This window comes from Alosa alosa, chromosome 18, assembly GCF_017589495.1.
Source record: "Alosa alosa isolate M-15738 ecotype Scorff River chromosome 18, AALO_Geno_1.1, whole genome shotgun sequence".
NCBI lineage: Eukaryota > Metazoa > Chordata > Actinopteri > Clupeiformes > Clupeidae > Alosa > Alosa alosa.
The window spans coordinates 22,568,788-22,583,648 of NC_063206.1; the positions used below are offsets into that span (position 1 = coordinate 22,568,788).

Here is a 14,861-nt window from a genome sequence, read left to right on the forward strand (position 1 = left end):
GACCGTGTGTCTGTTTGCTATTTCAACACATTTGTTCAATTTTAGACATTTTATTTTATTTAGAAATGTTATGCAGAACAAATTCAACTTGTTTACTTTGGATTTACTTAAGAACTTTGTGTTTAGGATGAGTTTACTTAACAAAGTTTTGTCAAGTGTGGTTCCACGTAACTGTATCACTTAAACGTAACTTAATGTGGATGTGTGCTAGATATCTTTTTAACTTAAATTAATTGAACATAACAATGTGACTTTGATTGAACAGGACAGTATTAAGTTGAGTCAATGTAAGAATGCTGAATTAATTGAACATAACAGCATTAAATTGGTTGAACACAGCCATATTAAGTTGGTTCAATGTAAGAATACTAAAAAAAAATAAAGGAATTCAATTACTTACCATCTACTTTATTGACTCTTGTTCAGTTAATGTTATTTATTTGAGTCAATTGTAAAGAATATAGTATCTTTAGAGTTATTTTATACAGTTTCGTGGAACCACTTGACAAAACATTTTTAATTAAATCCAACAAGATATTTTTTTGAGTGTAGTGGTCAGAGACAATTACCAGGGAAAAGAAATCAAGGCAGAGATCATTTCAGCAAAGTTACCTGTGCCACAGCATGGCGAAAAACTGAATCCCCAGTAGAAGTGCAAAGCCAATGACAAACATTAGGCCAATGGGATCAATGAAGATTTTCGCGTCAGTATCTAATGTCCCATTGGGATACAGCTTGGGAATCTGGATGGTGACAGCCCCTTCTATCTTCTGCAGAAAGAACATCGCCACAAGCCAGAGGGCATTGCAGATGAAGTAGATAAATGTGGCCTGTAGATGGCGACAGACAGGAGCAAAATAAAACATGAAATTGAGACATGGATATTACATTTACAGTGCAGAGCTAGACTGCAAGTTGTTATCTTCCTAGCTGTAAAACTGATAGATAGACAGATTAATGAGATAAGGGAAACCTTGTTTCTTAGGTCTTTTAAGTCTGCCTCAATCTGCTTCTTCTTTGCCTTATCCTCATCCAGAGGTTTGAGATAGCGTTCCTGGAGACCCTCCCAAAACTGCACCTCATCCTGGAACACCAATCACTTAGTTTCAGATTCAACCTCCTAAAGCCTCATTCATCCTCATTTTATTGAATAAAAAAGGATAAGCTCACGTGTGGGAAATCATGAGATTATGGATGTTTTGTCTTAAAACTTACATTATCAAGGTATTTTCTTTCCAGCTTCAGCTCCCCAGATCTTTCCACCAACTCTGTAATCCAGGCTTAACACATAAACAAACACAACCAAGATGAAGGATAAACCGTATTTGGTGCACAAGGATACAGTAATTCTAGTATTTATCAAGTCATTTTCTGTATTGTTTCTTCATGAACATAAATTAAACTAGATGTACCGCATAGCGGTACAAAATATGACCGCCGCTCAGTCCTGTACAAATAAATAAATAAACATAAATCACACTTCAATTTGTCTCCATCTTTTACTCCATCCCCCACTCTTGAAACTTTTGTGTATGCTTGTTTGGCATGCCTGCGTGTATGTGTGCGGCTGCACAGAAAGTAGCCTACTGGTGCTGAAAAGGTGAATAGATTGTAGAATAGCCATAGAAGATGTAGCATTGTTATAAAACCTTTAAAATCTCTAAACAATCACAAGTAGGGCAGTTCATCACAGTTCATCCATTGCAACTGGATTGATGAAAGGTCACTTACATCTGTAGGCTACATTGTATTTGGGAAAAGCAAAAGGTATCAGCATAATGTTATTTATTTATTTATTTATTTATTTTTATGTATTTTAAAAAAAAAAACATCTCTGTCAGTTCCATGCCGTTTTCAACAACTATCAAAAACAAAGGTCATTTTGGATGGATGGATTTTTTTGTGAATGTTTCTTCTTCTACATAAGATTTTAGTCATCTTTAGTTCATGTAATACTTTATTGTCAATGCACAAATTAAGTAACAGTAGTCTGAAACGTTATTGTTAATGCACAAATTAAGTAACAGTAGCCTAGTCTGAAACGAAATGCTGTTTTGCATCTAACCAGTGGTGCAAATAACTGACATGTCCAAATGGGCCTTGATGAAATGCGTCGCTAGACTGTTCATACACATTTTAACGAGCCAAAGTTGAAGAGCAAAGACGTCAAAGACAAAGGAGAAGCTTCCTGGAAGATGTTTTAGTGTTATTGTTCATGATCAGGCATCCACATTACATTAAATATTTAATTCAAGTTTTAGAAGTACCATGTGGCATGGAGAATGCATAATTCAGTACAGTCCTGTCTGAAAAAGGCTACACTTATTCCAAACAATTGTGACTATAGTATACAAAAAAGTTGAATGTCTATCTCTTGTTTTTTTGTTACATTAGTGACTACACTACATAAACCAACCTAGAAGACACAAACCTCAACCCCGTGTGGTTTTCAGAGGGTTAACAAAGTTTTTATCACCTGCAATCATCAGACAGACAGTAGCTGGGCCGAGGATGGAGGCTCCCATGGTGAGGGTCTGGTAGAGGATGAGGGTGGAGATGGATTTGTTCTTCTTCACCGTCAGCTCCCCACTGCCCAGAAGGTCCAGGGTGTTGGCCATGGTGGAGGGCCCCCAGCAGCGTCTCTGGTTGTAAAACTCATTAAACTCCTGCGGGGCATTTGTGTAGGAGTCGGACGTGGCGTTGTACTCCACACGCCAGCCCTGCTCCAGCAGTAGTGTGCACAGCCAGCGGTCCTCACCTTTCAAATCGTATAAAGTGTTTCCATTAAAGCAAGGGCGTAGGTTTGGTCTCAGCTTTGGTGGGGACACATCCCCAACTCCTGTTGTCACAATACCAACATTAGTGTTTCAATACCAATACTAAGTGAAGAATCTCAATTTCGATACTTGTGAGATTTTTTAAAACTTGATTTGGTTTGTGTGATTTGTGAGATCATTCACATCAGTGGCAATCATAGAATTTGATTGACCCTCCACACACACACACACACACACACACACACACACACACAAACAAACACAGACATACATAGAAAGTGATGGTTGTCATCAGTGTTGGGCAAGTTACTTCAAAATCGTATTATGTATTACTCATTACTGTCATTTCAAAGTAATTTGTTACATTATAATATGTATCTGAATTGTAAGGCATTACACTACTATTGTATTACTTTTGAGTTACTTTCACCAAAATATCTAGAAATATGAATATGGAACTCTAAATGCAGTTTATAATGCTCAATGCAGCTCATTGCACTTCTAATGGAGGGCGATGTGGTATAACATAATGACTGAGCTAGGCTTAAGGCTAACAACAGTAGAATGCAATAGGCACAGTGATGGCTCATGATGCAATACAAGGAACAATCATAGCCAGAATTTTGTTAAAAGCAGACCAAAGGTCAAAGTCTGGTCAATTGTGATAGAAATGCTGTAACTTTAGGCTTAGGCCTACTCATTAAAATTAACAGAGAGCCCACTACCTGTATATTGCAACCCAAAACTTAGACATGTCAAGATTTCTGAAACATGTAATATGTATTTCAAATACAAAATAGTATTTTGTCATTTTTATTTTATTGGGTTGAAGGAAATGGCTCTGTATTTTGTATCAAAATACTTTATTGGTGTGTATTTTTGTATTTAAAAAATACTGCAAAATACTATATGTGAATAATTGGTAATTAGGCAACAATGGTTATTGTTTATTGCAATCAGCTAATGTGAGAACAGCTGTGTTCAACGACATTCACAGCTTTTCAGTGACGGCCTTTGCTGAAGCATCAGCTCTGGTCTGAAGTATAAGTATAAGTATAAATACTCTTTTGATCCCGTGAGGGAAATTTGGTCTCTGCATTTATCCCAATCTGTGAATTAGTGAAACACACTCAGCACACAGTGAGGTACCCACTAATCACGGCGCAGTGAGCTGCAACAACAGCGGCGCTCAAGGAGCAGTGAGGGGTTAGGTGCCTTGCTCAAGGGCCTACTGATCGGGGTTTGAACCGGCAACCCGCCGGTCACAAGTCCGAAGCGCTAACCAGTAGGCCACGGCTGCCCTGAATCACTGGTGTGAAGTCGTACGCAAGTAAAGATGAGCAAGGTTACCTGTGCAAGTTCACATAAGGACACCGACAAAGGCAACAATGTCCTTTTGTATCCAAGCCAATTAACAGAAAAAATGTCAGATATCTCAATGAACCACAATGACATCAATAGATGGTAAGGTGTTGAGTGTGTTTGAATTCCCTTCCTTGTGCATTGGACAGTGGGGAGAAGTTCACCTTGTTTAATTAAATAACAATTCTATTTACAGTGTACAGCCTTATGATTTTCTTATTCAGTTCTACACTGGACTTGAATTACGAAATTCGGCACAGATACACAATTATGATTTTGGCCTATTGATTATAATGTGGTTAATTGTAAGTATAAGTATATTTTAATCTCTGCATTTAAGAAAATATAATCTCTGCATTTATCCCAATCCGTGAAACACTCAGCACACAGCGATGTGAAGCACACACTAATCCCGGCGCAGTGAGCTGCCTGCAACAACAGCAGAGCTCGGGTAGCAATGAGGGGTCGGGGTTCGAATCGGCAACCCTCCGGTTACAAGTCCGAAGCGCTAACCAGTAGGCCACGGCTGCCGAATTGAAAGCTCTGTCAGTCGTTTTGGATAAGCATCAGCTAGATGACTAAATGGAAATGTAAATTCTTGAATTATTCTTAATTCTGATCACACTACATGAACTTGCATACGGTAGCCTATATCCAAAATGGCATGACAGGGGCCAAATTGTATTGCTTTCATACTTCCTTGAAAAAAGTATTTTGAGTATTTTCTAAATACAAAAATACAGTATTTTATTTCGATACATTATCGCAACGACCGAAATATAGTGTTGCAAACACAGATCCCCGAAAGAAAAATCTCCGTTTTGGAAAGCTAAATGTTGACAGGTATGGAGATCATAGAAGAAATATCTGGTGTCTCGTTTTTTTTTTTTTATTTCTATGGAAATGCACTTAGTTTATCTTTTATTTCTTTGCATTGTGCAGGCTACATTCACAAATACACTGCAAGATTGGCAGCCTAGTGGCTTCTTTTCTGTGCTATAGCCTATGCGACTCTCCGTACGGCACGGCCATATTCAACATGGTTATGGTTATGGTTGTGGTTATGGATTTAGCAGACGCCTTTGTCCAAAGCGACACATAAATACAAAACAACATAATAATATTTAAAATTGAACAGGGAACAGATTAAAATGTAGGTCAAATATAGTAAGGAGAATAGTTGTAGTACACAATAATATCAATTCAAGCAATAGCCTAATAAAAAGCAATGTAAAAAAGGGGAAAGGCAATAATAAAACAATAATGTCAATTCAATCAATGATATAAAAACAATGACATGCTAAGACTACATTAAGGAGAATATCAATAATAAACAATAATGTCAAATTAATTAACAGCCCAATTAAAATAAAACAACATTATATAAACCATAACACATAAGCGCTTAAACAACTAAGTATATGTTGAATAGGAATGTCTTTAGACCCCTCTTAAACGACCCAAAACTACCACAGGAACGGAGAGAACTGGGCAGTTCATTCCACCAACATGGAACCACTGAAGAAAAGAGTCTGGAATTAGACCCAGAACATACGCTCACCAGAAGACCGCAGTGGGCGGTTGGGGATGTAAGGCTTGATTATTGAATTAAAATAACTAGGAGCAGATCTAGTTAGTGTCCTATAGGCCAAAGTGAGAGATTTAAATAACATGACTCCTAACTTTGGTTGACAGATTGCAGAAGCTAGGTTTAGCTGTGACAATATCCTGGGTAATCCTAACAGCTAATGCTATTTTACACAGTAGGCTAAAATCCGAATTTGAAAGCCTGGTTACTAGTCGCCAGATTGTATGGCTAGTTTGCCTACTTAGACTCTGCATAATGAAAAAGCTTTGTATGTCCCCTTTCTTCTTCTTGGGTGGCATAGCTGATCTACAAACCACAAAAAGGGGCAAACATGTACATGCTGAAGGGCAAAGGGAATATCACAATGTTTTACTTTGGCCTTTTATGGGGTATGTATTGGCAGACAGCCCTGCAATTTACCGTTGTCGTTGACACACCTGCTCGCTTGACTGCCACTGCAAAGTAGCCTGTGCATTGGCATTCTCCATGCGTGTAGCCTGCGTGTCAGATAACCCTGACGTTTCTTGTATTGTCGTGCTGGCTGTCGGAATGATCAGCAGTACAAATAAGTTCGCTAAAATATTGGTGGGGACCATTTTGTCATCTTAAAATTTTGATTAGGACTAGTCCTTAGCGTCCCACCCTAAATCTACGCCCATGCATTAAAGTCTATGGCTACAGCTCAGAATTTCACCACATATGCTAAGGTCTTGGTTCTATAGAGTTTGGAATGTGAATTTTGGGCACGTTTTCATGATCATTTCATGATCATTTCAGGTATTGATACATTTTTAGCATTTTTGAGCATTCCAGTCTGGAGAAAATCAACCTTATAGACCCTTTCAACAATAAAAACAAAAACAATGCTTGAACATTCTATTTGGGTCCCAATCTACCTCCTCTGCATTAAAGGTCCAGTATGTAGGAAATAATGGAAAATAAACTGTAACCATTCCAAAAATTATCACCATATGTTGTCAGAGAGTAAGGAAACACGATGAATTGAAGTAATGGCTTATTTGACAACATTACTCTAACCCGTAAAACCCATGAAAAAAAATGAGTTACGGGGCTGAATCTCTTGGAATTTTCGTTTATGTTTTGAACGATTAATTCTAGAATAGAGTATTAATAATGGGCTAGCGCATCCTCCTATTTGGGTTGCCAAATTAGCAAAGGCCAACTGTCAACATTTGTCAGTTGTAGTCATGAACGCCTACGAGAGGCAGGCAAATTTCCAAAATTAAAACAAGAAACACATTAAGTGGACATCGGAGGAGCTTCTTGAGATGGTGACGTCTTCATCAAACGAAGAATATCAAGTCTGACGCAGAGCTGGCCATATTTCTCCACAACAGGTAGCCTAGGCTAAACTTCATCTGCATCGCTAACTTCAGCTAAATATGTTACTTTGGTTAGAGAGGTATTTTTTGTTTTCACTGTTTTCGTAATGTGTAGCTGGGTCATGGTTGGAGAAACGTTAAAGCAGCTGCAGGTCAACGAACGTTAGCTTCATAACATCTGGCAACCCAGAAGAGGCTCGCGTCTGGTAGTCTTGAGAACGTTCACCAGTGTTTTGATGTTGGCCTACAGAACGTTTGGTAACAATCTTACAAATCGCACCTTTAAGATAACATAATGGAATGTTGAAAAGGAAGTCTTGTGGGGCCAACTATGATGCTGATAATGGAACTCTCTTGAAAGGGTCTATTCGTTTGTCCCACTGACGTCACTGTTAAATAGAACGCCGCCATATTTTTGACCGATCTTGCAGAATTATGGATGCCGCAATGAATGAGAGTGAGAGGAGATACCTGGCGAAAATTGACATTATTGACAGTGACCCTTATTTATTACCCCCGTCTTTGTTTTGTCCCTTATTATCCTCCCCACAACTGCCCAATTTTACTTTCCACGACCTTTATGTGTAGGCTACCTTGTTCACAATCCCTCCCCTTACACTGGAGAAAGTTTGAAGGCGCATAAAAGTACGGATGCCTATCAATATGCGGTGGCTGGATGGGTCAAGGACGTCGGAATATGGTACGTGGAGACCAAGGACTTGTATTTAATCATCGGACATGTAAGTATTTAAAACCGACATTTAATGTATACCTCAGGTGGCCTTTTACTCTGGTTAAGTGGCCAGTTGTTAGCTGAAAAGCTGCCGCTAGAACTTTAACACTGAGCTCGCGCCTAGCACTAGCTGTCAATAAACTGGATAATGTTATGGTTATGTATTAAAGGAACCGTATGTAAGAAAAATATTTCAATTAATCATAAAATGGCCCTGATATGTCACTAGACATTAAGAAATCATGTTCATTTCAAATACTTATATCACTGACAACAGTAGTCCGGCCAGGATATTGTCATTTAAAAAGTGAAGTTGCAGCCCTCAACTGATGTTGATGTTGTGTTTTGTCATGTCATGTTGTGTTTTGGCCTGATGCGCCACCCTCCACATATCTACTAATCACGAAGTCAGTAGTGTTTCGCCATCAGGGTTGGCAACCTCGAGTCAGGGGGGAGGGGGAGGAGATACACCGCTCTTCAGTATTTTGAAAGTGATTGCAGTACCAGTTTTGGCCACAATCTTACATATGGTTCCTTTAATCCCCGATTAAGTGTTGAATGTGTTAATCCGTCATTGAGAAAACATTGTGAGAATAGTAGGGATTTGTGTGACTCTTAATGTAAGCATGTTAACTAAAATGAACGGTTCATCTTGCCTAGCTAGACTTAAGCTTAATTGACGTTAGCACTACTGGTTACACTAGTGTCACATGTCGCTACATTCTTCCGATCAGTTGCCACTTTTCGATTCATTTGTTTCAGTCTTCTGTAGATTAGGCTACAAGAGAACAAAATAAGAAATGCAGCGCTGTTGGCCACACAATCCTGACAAAATTACGTTAAAAACACTTTTGTTTAATGTTAATTATGTTTTTTACAATGTAAAACATGTCATTAGCCTACAGCCTTGATGTGTCTAAAACAAAATGTATTTTATTTAGGAGAGAGAAAATCGGTATGAATGCATCAATACACCACTGACTGAAGTATCCAGTCATCTTATCCGACTGACCTAATATTTAATATCAAATCAGTTAAATAGGATGACTAGAGACTCCAGCCAGTGGCACATCAACATGTTCATAACAATTTGCTCTCTCCTAAATGTAGTTTCCCATTGTGTTGTAGGCCTAGTCTTCTTGTCATTTTACAGCATAGATCATACATGAGTTTATCTACTTCAGCAAGATCAGAGTAGGCTGTCAGTGTCAGTGAATAATAGCGTGTTCTTGATTGTACAGGTCCATCATTCCCAAGCCTTGAGTGTGAAACCAACATGGCCATGGATAGTGGTGCAGGAGAATGGGACTGTGGTGATGGCACACTGCACGTGCATGGCCGGACTGGGAGAGGTGTGCTCTCATGCAGCAGCACTAATGTACACACTATTAGCTGCTGTTGAGCACAGAGAAGGACAGGCATGTACAAGTGAACCATGTTCATGGGTAGAACCAAGCCAATCGAATATAAAATATGATGAATTAGCAAACATCTTTGTAAAGAAGAAGGCAGAAAAACAAGTCCAACCCATCACACCATCTTCCGATGAACTGCAACATTTTTTGGAGCTGCTATATGTGAGTGAAACCCAGGAAGCCATCCCCAAGAAAAATGCCATCCTTTCCGTTATTGAGGGCCATTCCCCCAGATATATGCCAAAGACTGCTAAGCTGGACATGCCACCACTGCTCACCTGTCTGTACTCAAGCACCAGACTTCAATTGGATTTGCCCACACTGCTGGAGGAAGGTGCTAAAATATTTGAGGAGCTACATCTCACACTGGAGCAGGTAAGATAATATTATTACAAAATAAAGTCCTGTGTTAGCATAAGAGAGGAATTGTGGCATCCTTGCAGTTGTAACATTATGAAATCAGAAATTAAGGAATTATTATTCTTTATTTAATAGTCCAATTTTTTTTAAGTGTATGTTAGTTGAGGAGAAGACAAGGGAACAGAGGAAGTCAAGATGGTGGTTTGATCACAGAGCAGGACGAGTTACAGCATCAGCTTTTTATGAGGCAGCCAGCACAAAGAACTTTCCTTCTCTGATTAAGAGAATTTGCTATCCACGGTCTTCTCACTTTTCCACAGAAGCAACCAGGTATACAGTTTTAGGAGCAGGACATGTTACATTTTCTATCTATTCAGTCATGAATACAAGAATACAAATATTTTATTGTCACATGCATATGGTTACTGAATGTAAAAGATGCTGTGGAATTGTGTTGGTTTCTCAGCCCATTTGTGCATAAATGGGGGCTAGGAAAGGGGCTTACTTCTTTACATTTACCTCACAATATGTACAATATGTATGTGACACCATCATTATTAGTAAAGTAAAGATAGGAAAATCCAAACCATATATTTTATGAAAGCATACAGTCTCATGATGTGATCTAATAATATGACATGAGGCAAGCTCCATAATAAATATAAATAGGGTGTATCAATACTCAATCTAATGTGTATGGGTAACAAAATGAGGGGCAGGATTGGGCATGTTTTCAAATATTTCTAAAGTGTGTTACTACACACCTTTACAAACACATTAGCAATGAAATTTCTTGGTAAGGGCTTACTGGGTATGGGTGAAATATCTTCCTTAAAGTGTAAGTCTGGTGTAAATTGACTCATAGGCCCGTTGTTCACCACATGCAGCCCATAGGGAAAAAGAATGAGGCAATCTGGGGCAACGTAGGCCAAGTTATGGACATCCATGCCCTCATGGGTCTGCTTTAAGCTGCCTGTCCATAACTTGGCCCATGGGTCTGCTTTAAGCTGCCTGTCCATAACTTGGCCCATGGGTCTGCTTTAAGCTGCCTGTCCATAACTTGGCCTACATTTGTCCCAAACTGTCTCATTCTTTTTCCTATGGACTACACGTGGTGAGCTTATAAAACAGGACTATGGGTCAATTTACACCGAACTTACAATTTAAAAATAAAGTTCAAAATATTATAGTTCTGACTATTCTGACTTTTGTTTCCATCAGATGGGGTCTGCAAAACGAAGACACTGCGAGGGAGTCATACTGGAAGGCCATGCAAGATCTCCATATAGACTTCCACATAACAGCATCAGGAGGTCAACCCTGACCTACCGTGGATTGGAGCATCGCCAGATGGTGTGGTGACATGTAAGTGCCATGGGATGGGCGTGCTTGAAATAAAATGCCCGTTCACTGCTAATGGCCGCACTCTTAAGGAATGTGCCAGAGACCCACGCTTCTGCCTTACAGAGATTGCAGAAGGTATAATGACCCTCAGGCGAGATCACAGTTACATGTTTCAAGTTCAGGCCCAAATGCGTGTAGCCGAGGTCATGTACGCTGATTTCGTGGTGTGGACACCACAAGAACTGTTCACACAGCGAATCTTGTTTGATGAAAGTTTTTTTGATCAGGCATACTTGAGTGTGGAGGAATTCATCAGAACAGGCATACTGCCTGAACTGTTAGGTAAATGGTTCACAGTGCCACGCCTCTCCTCAACTGCTACTGCTGACCTGGCACCAGAGGGGTGCTATTGTGGAAAGCCAATTGATGCAGACATCCTCTCATGCGTGGCTAAGACTTGCCAACGAAAACACTTCCATAGGTCGTGTTTGAAGCTTACCAGGGTGCCAAAGCGTTGGATGTGTGTGGAGTGTAAAAAACAAACAAAAAATAAATGAAATTTGTACATGTAATTTACAAATGTAAGTTAATTCATTGTTATTTATTTATTAAATAATTTTCATTGCCCATCATTTTCTGACTGTGATGTGTGTATTTGTGGTCATGTGACAAATTATCTATTACTTACATCCCTAAATGCAAATTAGAACACCAAGATTAATTGCGTAATTACTAACAGAACCAAGAAGACCAACCAAATGTAAGGGGTAGAATTTTTTATTTTTTTTTCTATTCTGTGGGAACAACAGCTGGACAAAACATTGCAAAGAGCACAGCATACAGTGACTATCTTGTCCAGAGAGGTAGACTGTCCTTGAGCTGCTTGGCAGAGGGTCAGGGGGATGGTGGACTGTAAGATATATAAGTTCCTCACCAGGCCAATCACCCTCTCCACATGTATGCGCACTGAAGCACTGGATTCGAGCTACAGTGGGTGCATCTGTTTTTTGCCTTTTGTAAAAGCAGGAAGTTTGAATTGGGCATGATACAGGCCAAAAGTGTCCTTCACATTGAAACCTCTATCAGCAAGGACAAGATCACCAGGAGACAGTTTCCCAAGGTAGCCGCAATTTTCAGTGATGTGTTTGTCACCCCCCCCCAGCCCTTTGACACAAAGGAGATAACGCCCTGTGGTGTGATTGAAATGAGGTACTTTGCTGTGTTATGGTGTTTGTACTGCGAGTACGTCTGTGCCCTACTTCTCAAGTTAGTTGGCTTCTCTATGAATATCTCAAAACAATCTATAATCGAAGTACAATTTTTAAAACGTTCTCTGAAACACATTGGTAGGCTCATCTGAATTTGGTCGCTTTTTGGCCATAAGATAAGTGGGGACAGTCTAACATACATAACATCTAATGTATTATTAAAAATTCTTGCAACAGTTGACTTGGATACACCAAACAAATAAACAAAGAAGAATAGGGGTAAATTAAGTTTCAATCGCATAAGGGTCAAAACAAAACACTGAAAAGGAGACATCTTTGGTCCAGCATTCAAAAATCCCACCAGGAAGTTGAACACCACAAGTAATTTTGCATAGCTGGGGAGGCCAGTAAGTTCTTGCACCATACCGTCGTTTCCCTTGAGTGCCTCCTGATGTAATGCTCGCTCTTCAACTCTGGTCAACTTTTGAATCTCTGCTCGGAGTCGTCTCATCAGTCAACAGAGAAAGGGTGGATCGGCAGGCTGCATTTGAGCATGGTTCAACGATGTCAGGGGCTTCAACACAGTAGCTGTGCTCATACACAGCGTCTTCCTCCACTGTGGTGACCAGTTCCTCTGCATCAGTCTCAAAGGTGGTAGAAGCAGCAAGTTCATGGTCATCGCTCTCCCTTGTTTTACGCTTCATGAGCTGCGTCTTCTCAAACCTGCTGCTGACATAGATCTGCCTCTGCCTCTTGCTCTCAGAGGTGTGGGCAAACAGGCTGGGCACATAGTCAGGGCTGAAGGGGTTGTTATCTTTCCTTCCTTACATGTCAGATATGTGGGCATCAGTCCACTGCGTCTATTTATGTGAGCCATACCTAAATTCATGACAATATACCCAATATAGACCTTCCATGCTGTGTTCCATGCTGTGATTGCCAAATGAAATTTAAGAGACATGCAGGTCTTGAATTTCCCCTGGGGATCAATAAAGGATCTATCTATCTATCTATCTATTTATCTATCTAGGTCTTTAGAGGCACATATATAGAAACCATAAACAATGTGGTTTTGATAAGACAGACACAATTTTAAAAGCAAGCACCCTCACTTTGCACACACAAATCTGAACATTATATTTTCTATGATAATCTTTCTGATTGGCTATTCAAACACCTTGATCATCACGTATTGTAAACTGTCAGTGTAGAGTCAAAATGAGAGATATTTTTTCAAGTTTTGGATGTTTACATTGAGGCAAATGGACCTGACTGGTCTCATCGTGTGGGGTTGTGTTCAGACGGGACCGAGGCTATGACTGGGAATAACAATGGAGTGACAGCTCTCATCAAGCAGAAAGCACTGAATAGAAAGCCATATGCATATATCACTTCAATATTAGATAAAAGGACCCTGAGCAAACTGATCAACATCTTGGACAATGAATGTCATCCACACTACAGCACTATTAAAAAGCTTGATCAGCTGGAGACTTCGCTCACTGCCATGCACAACTGAAAGGCTGAGGAAGTCATTTGTCCCTAGGGCCATTGAACTGTTCAATGCTTCACTAAAGGGAAGAGGAGAGATAGACTTCTCTGCATAGTCTGTCTGCCTCTCCACCCTCCCCATGTTTGAGTACTGACTGCCCACTACTGTTTTACTACTGTCCACAGCCTAATGTTTTTACTACTGTTTTACTGCTACACTGTTTTTCATGCCATATTAGCACACATGACCAATGGCTTCTGCTACAATACTGAATGGATGTAACCCTATTACCTCAACCTATTCTTGCACTGACAGTTTTTTATATTACCCTGTCTACATTATGCTTTACTCTCTTATTCGTCCATATTATTTATGCTGGTCTTTATTTATGCTGCTCTCTAGACCTTATTCTTGCACTGTTGCACTGTTGGACTACTTTTTGCACCTTCACCATGACACTCACTCTCTTGAGCACCTTACAATGCACACAGAACTACAGGACTACTGTTGGACTACTTTTTGCACCTTCACCATGACACTCACTCTCTTGAGCACCTTACCCTAACACAGAACTACAGGCCAGTCCCGGCCCTGTCACTGCAAGCGTCTCATGCTTGATCACCCTCAAGCACACTGTGGATTTCATTTATATAGTATATTTAGTATTTAGTTTTGTTTTTCTTATCTTCTACTGTCTCTATTGTACAGTGGAGTTTTGTTATATGTTTATACTTATATTTATCATTTCTGCTGTAAGTGCATGTTGTGTGTGATGTCTGTATGCTACTGAGACCTTGAATTTCCCCTTGGGGATCAATAAAGTATCTATCTATCTATCTATCTATGCTCCATCGTGAAGTGCTTGTGGCTAGACAGTACATTTCAGTACATTTTCAGTAGTATCGTCAATAGGTTTAATAAGACACTTTGCAAAAGGAGGGCCTTGGCCAGAACCTAGTGGTATTTGGGAGGCCTTGTCATGGAAAAGTTTGGGAACCCCTGGCCTAGGATTCAGACAGAATGAACATTTGTCAAAAGGTGCCCAACATGAATCATCCCTTTTGTTTTTTGTGCACACAAAGAGTGCGCTCTCTTTAGGTGGTCTGTAGAAACAACGATGACACATTTGTATTTTTCGTGGACAAAAGACATCATGGTATTACTGGTAAATGGTTTTGTGATAACATAATGGCCATAGCATGCACAAAGAACAATTGGGCTACCTAATTAAGGTGTGTT

The 14,861-nt window shown here is 39.7% G+C and overlaps 1 protein-coding gene across 5 annotated transcripts; it reads left to right on the plus strand.

The window, feature by feature from the left end:
- The first annotated feature begins 7,503 nt into the window (after nt 1–7,503).
- LOC125311869 lies at nt 7,504–11,460 on the plus strand. Of its 5 annotated transcripts, XM_048270233.1 has the most exons (5): nt 7,504–7,770; nt 9,045–9,593; nt 9,730–9,908; nt 10,800–10,943; nt 11,210–11,460. In XM_048270233.1, exons 1-4 carry the CDS (start codon nt 7,747–7,749, stop codon nt 10,900–10,902), a joined length of 855 nt encoding a protein of 284 aa, XP_048126190.1. In that variant the 5' UTR covers nt 7,504–7,746; the 3' UTR covers nt 10,903–10,943; nt 11,210–11,460. The 5 variants fall into 5 exon arrangements, with proteins under 5 accessions (XP_048126190.1, XP_048126191.1, XP_048126189.1 ...); XM_048270234.1 differs by having other exon boundaries at nt 7,504–7,810; nt 10,800–11,460; XM_048270232.1 differs by having other exon boundaries at nt 10,800–11,460.
- The last annotated feature ends 3,401 nt before the right edge of the window (nt 11,461–14,861 follow it).

What these genes read in the sequence shown, in the direction of transcription:
- LOC125311869 (XM_048270232.1), top strand. Translation starts at nt 7,747, where the DNA reads ATGGGTCAAGGACGTCGGAATATG. An exon ending in GTCAAGGACGTCGGAATATG is followed by an intron (nt 7,771 to 9,044) that starts GTACGTGGAGAC and finishes TTGATTGTACAG; the next exon opens with GTCCATCATTCCCAAGCCTT. An exon ending in TTTTCCACAGAAGCAACCAG is followed by an intron (nt 9,909 to 10,799) that starts GTATACAGTTTT and finishes TGTTTCCATCAG; the next exon opens with ATGGGGTCTGCAAAACGAAG.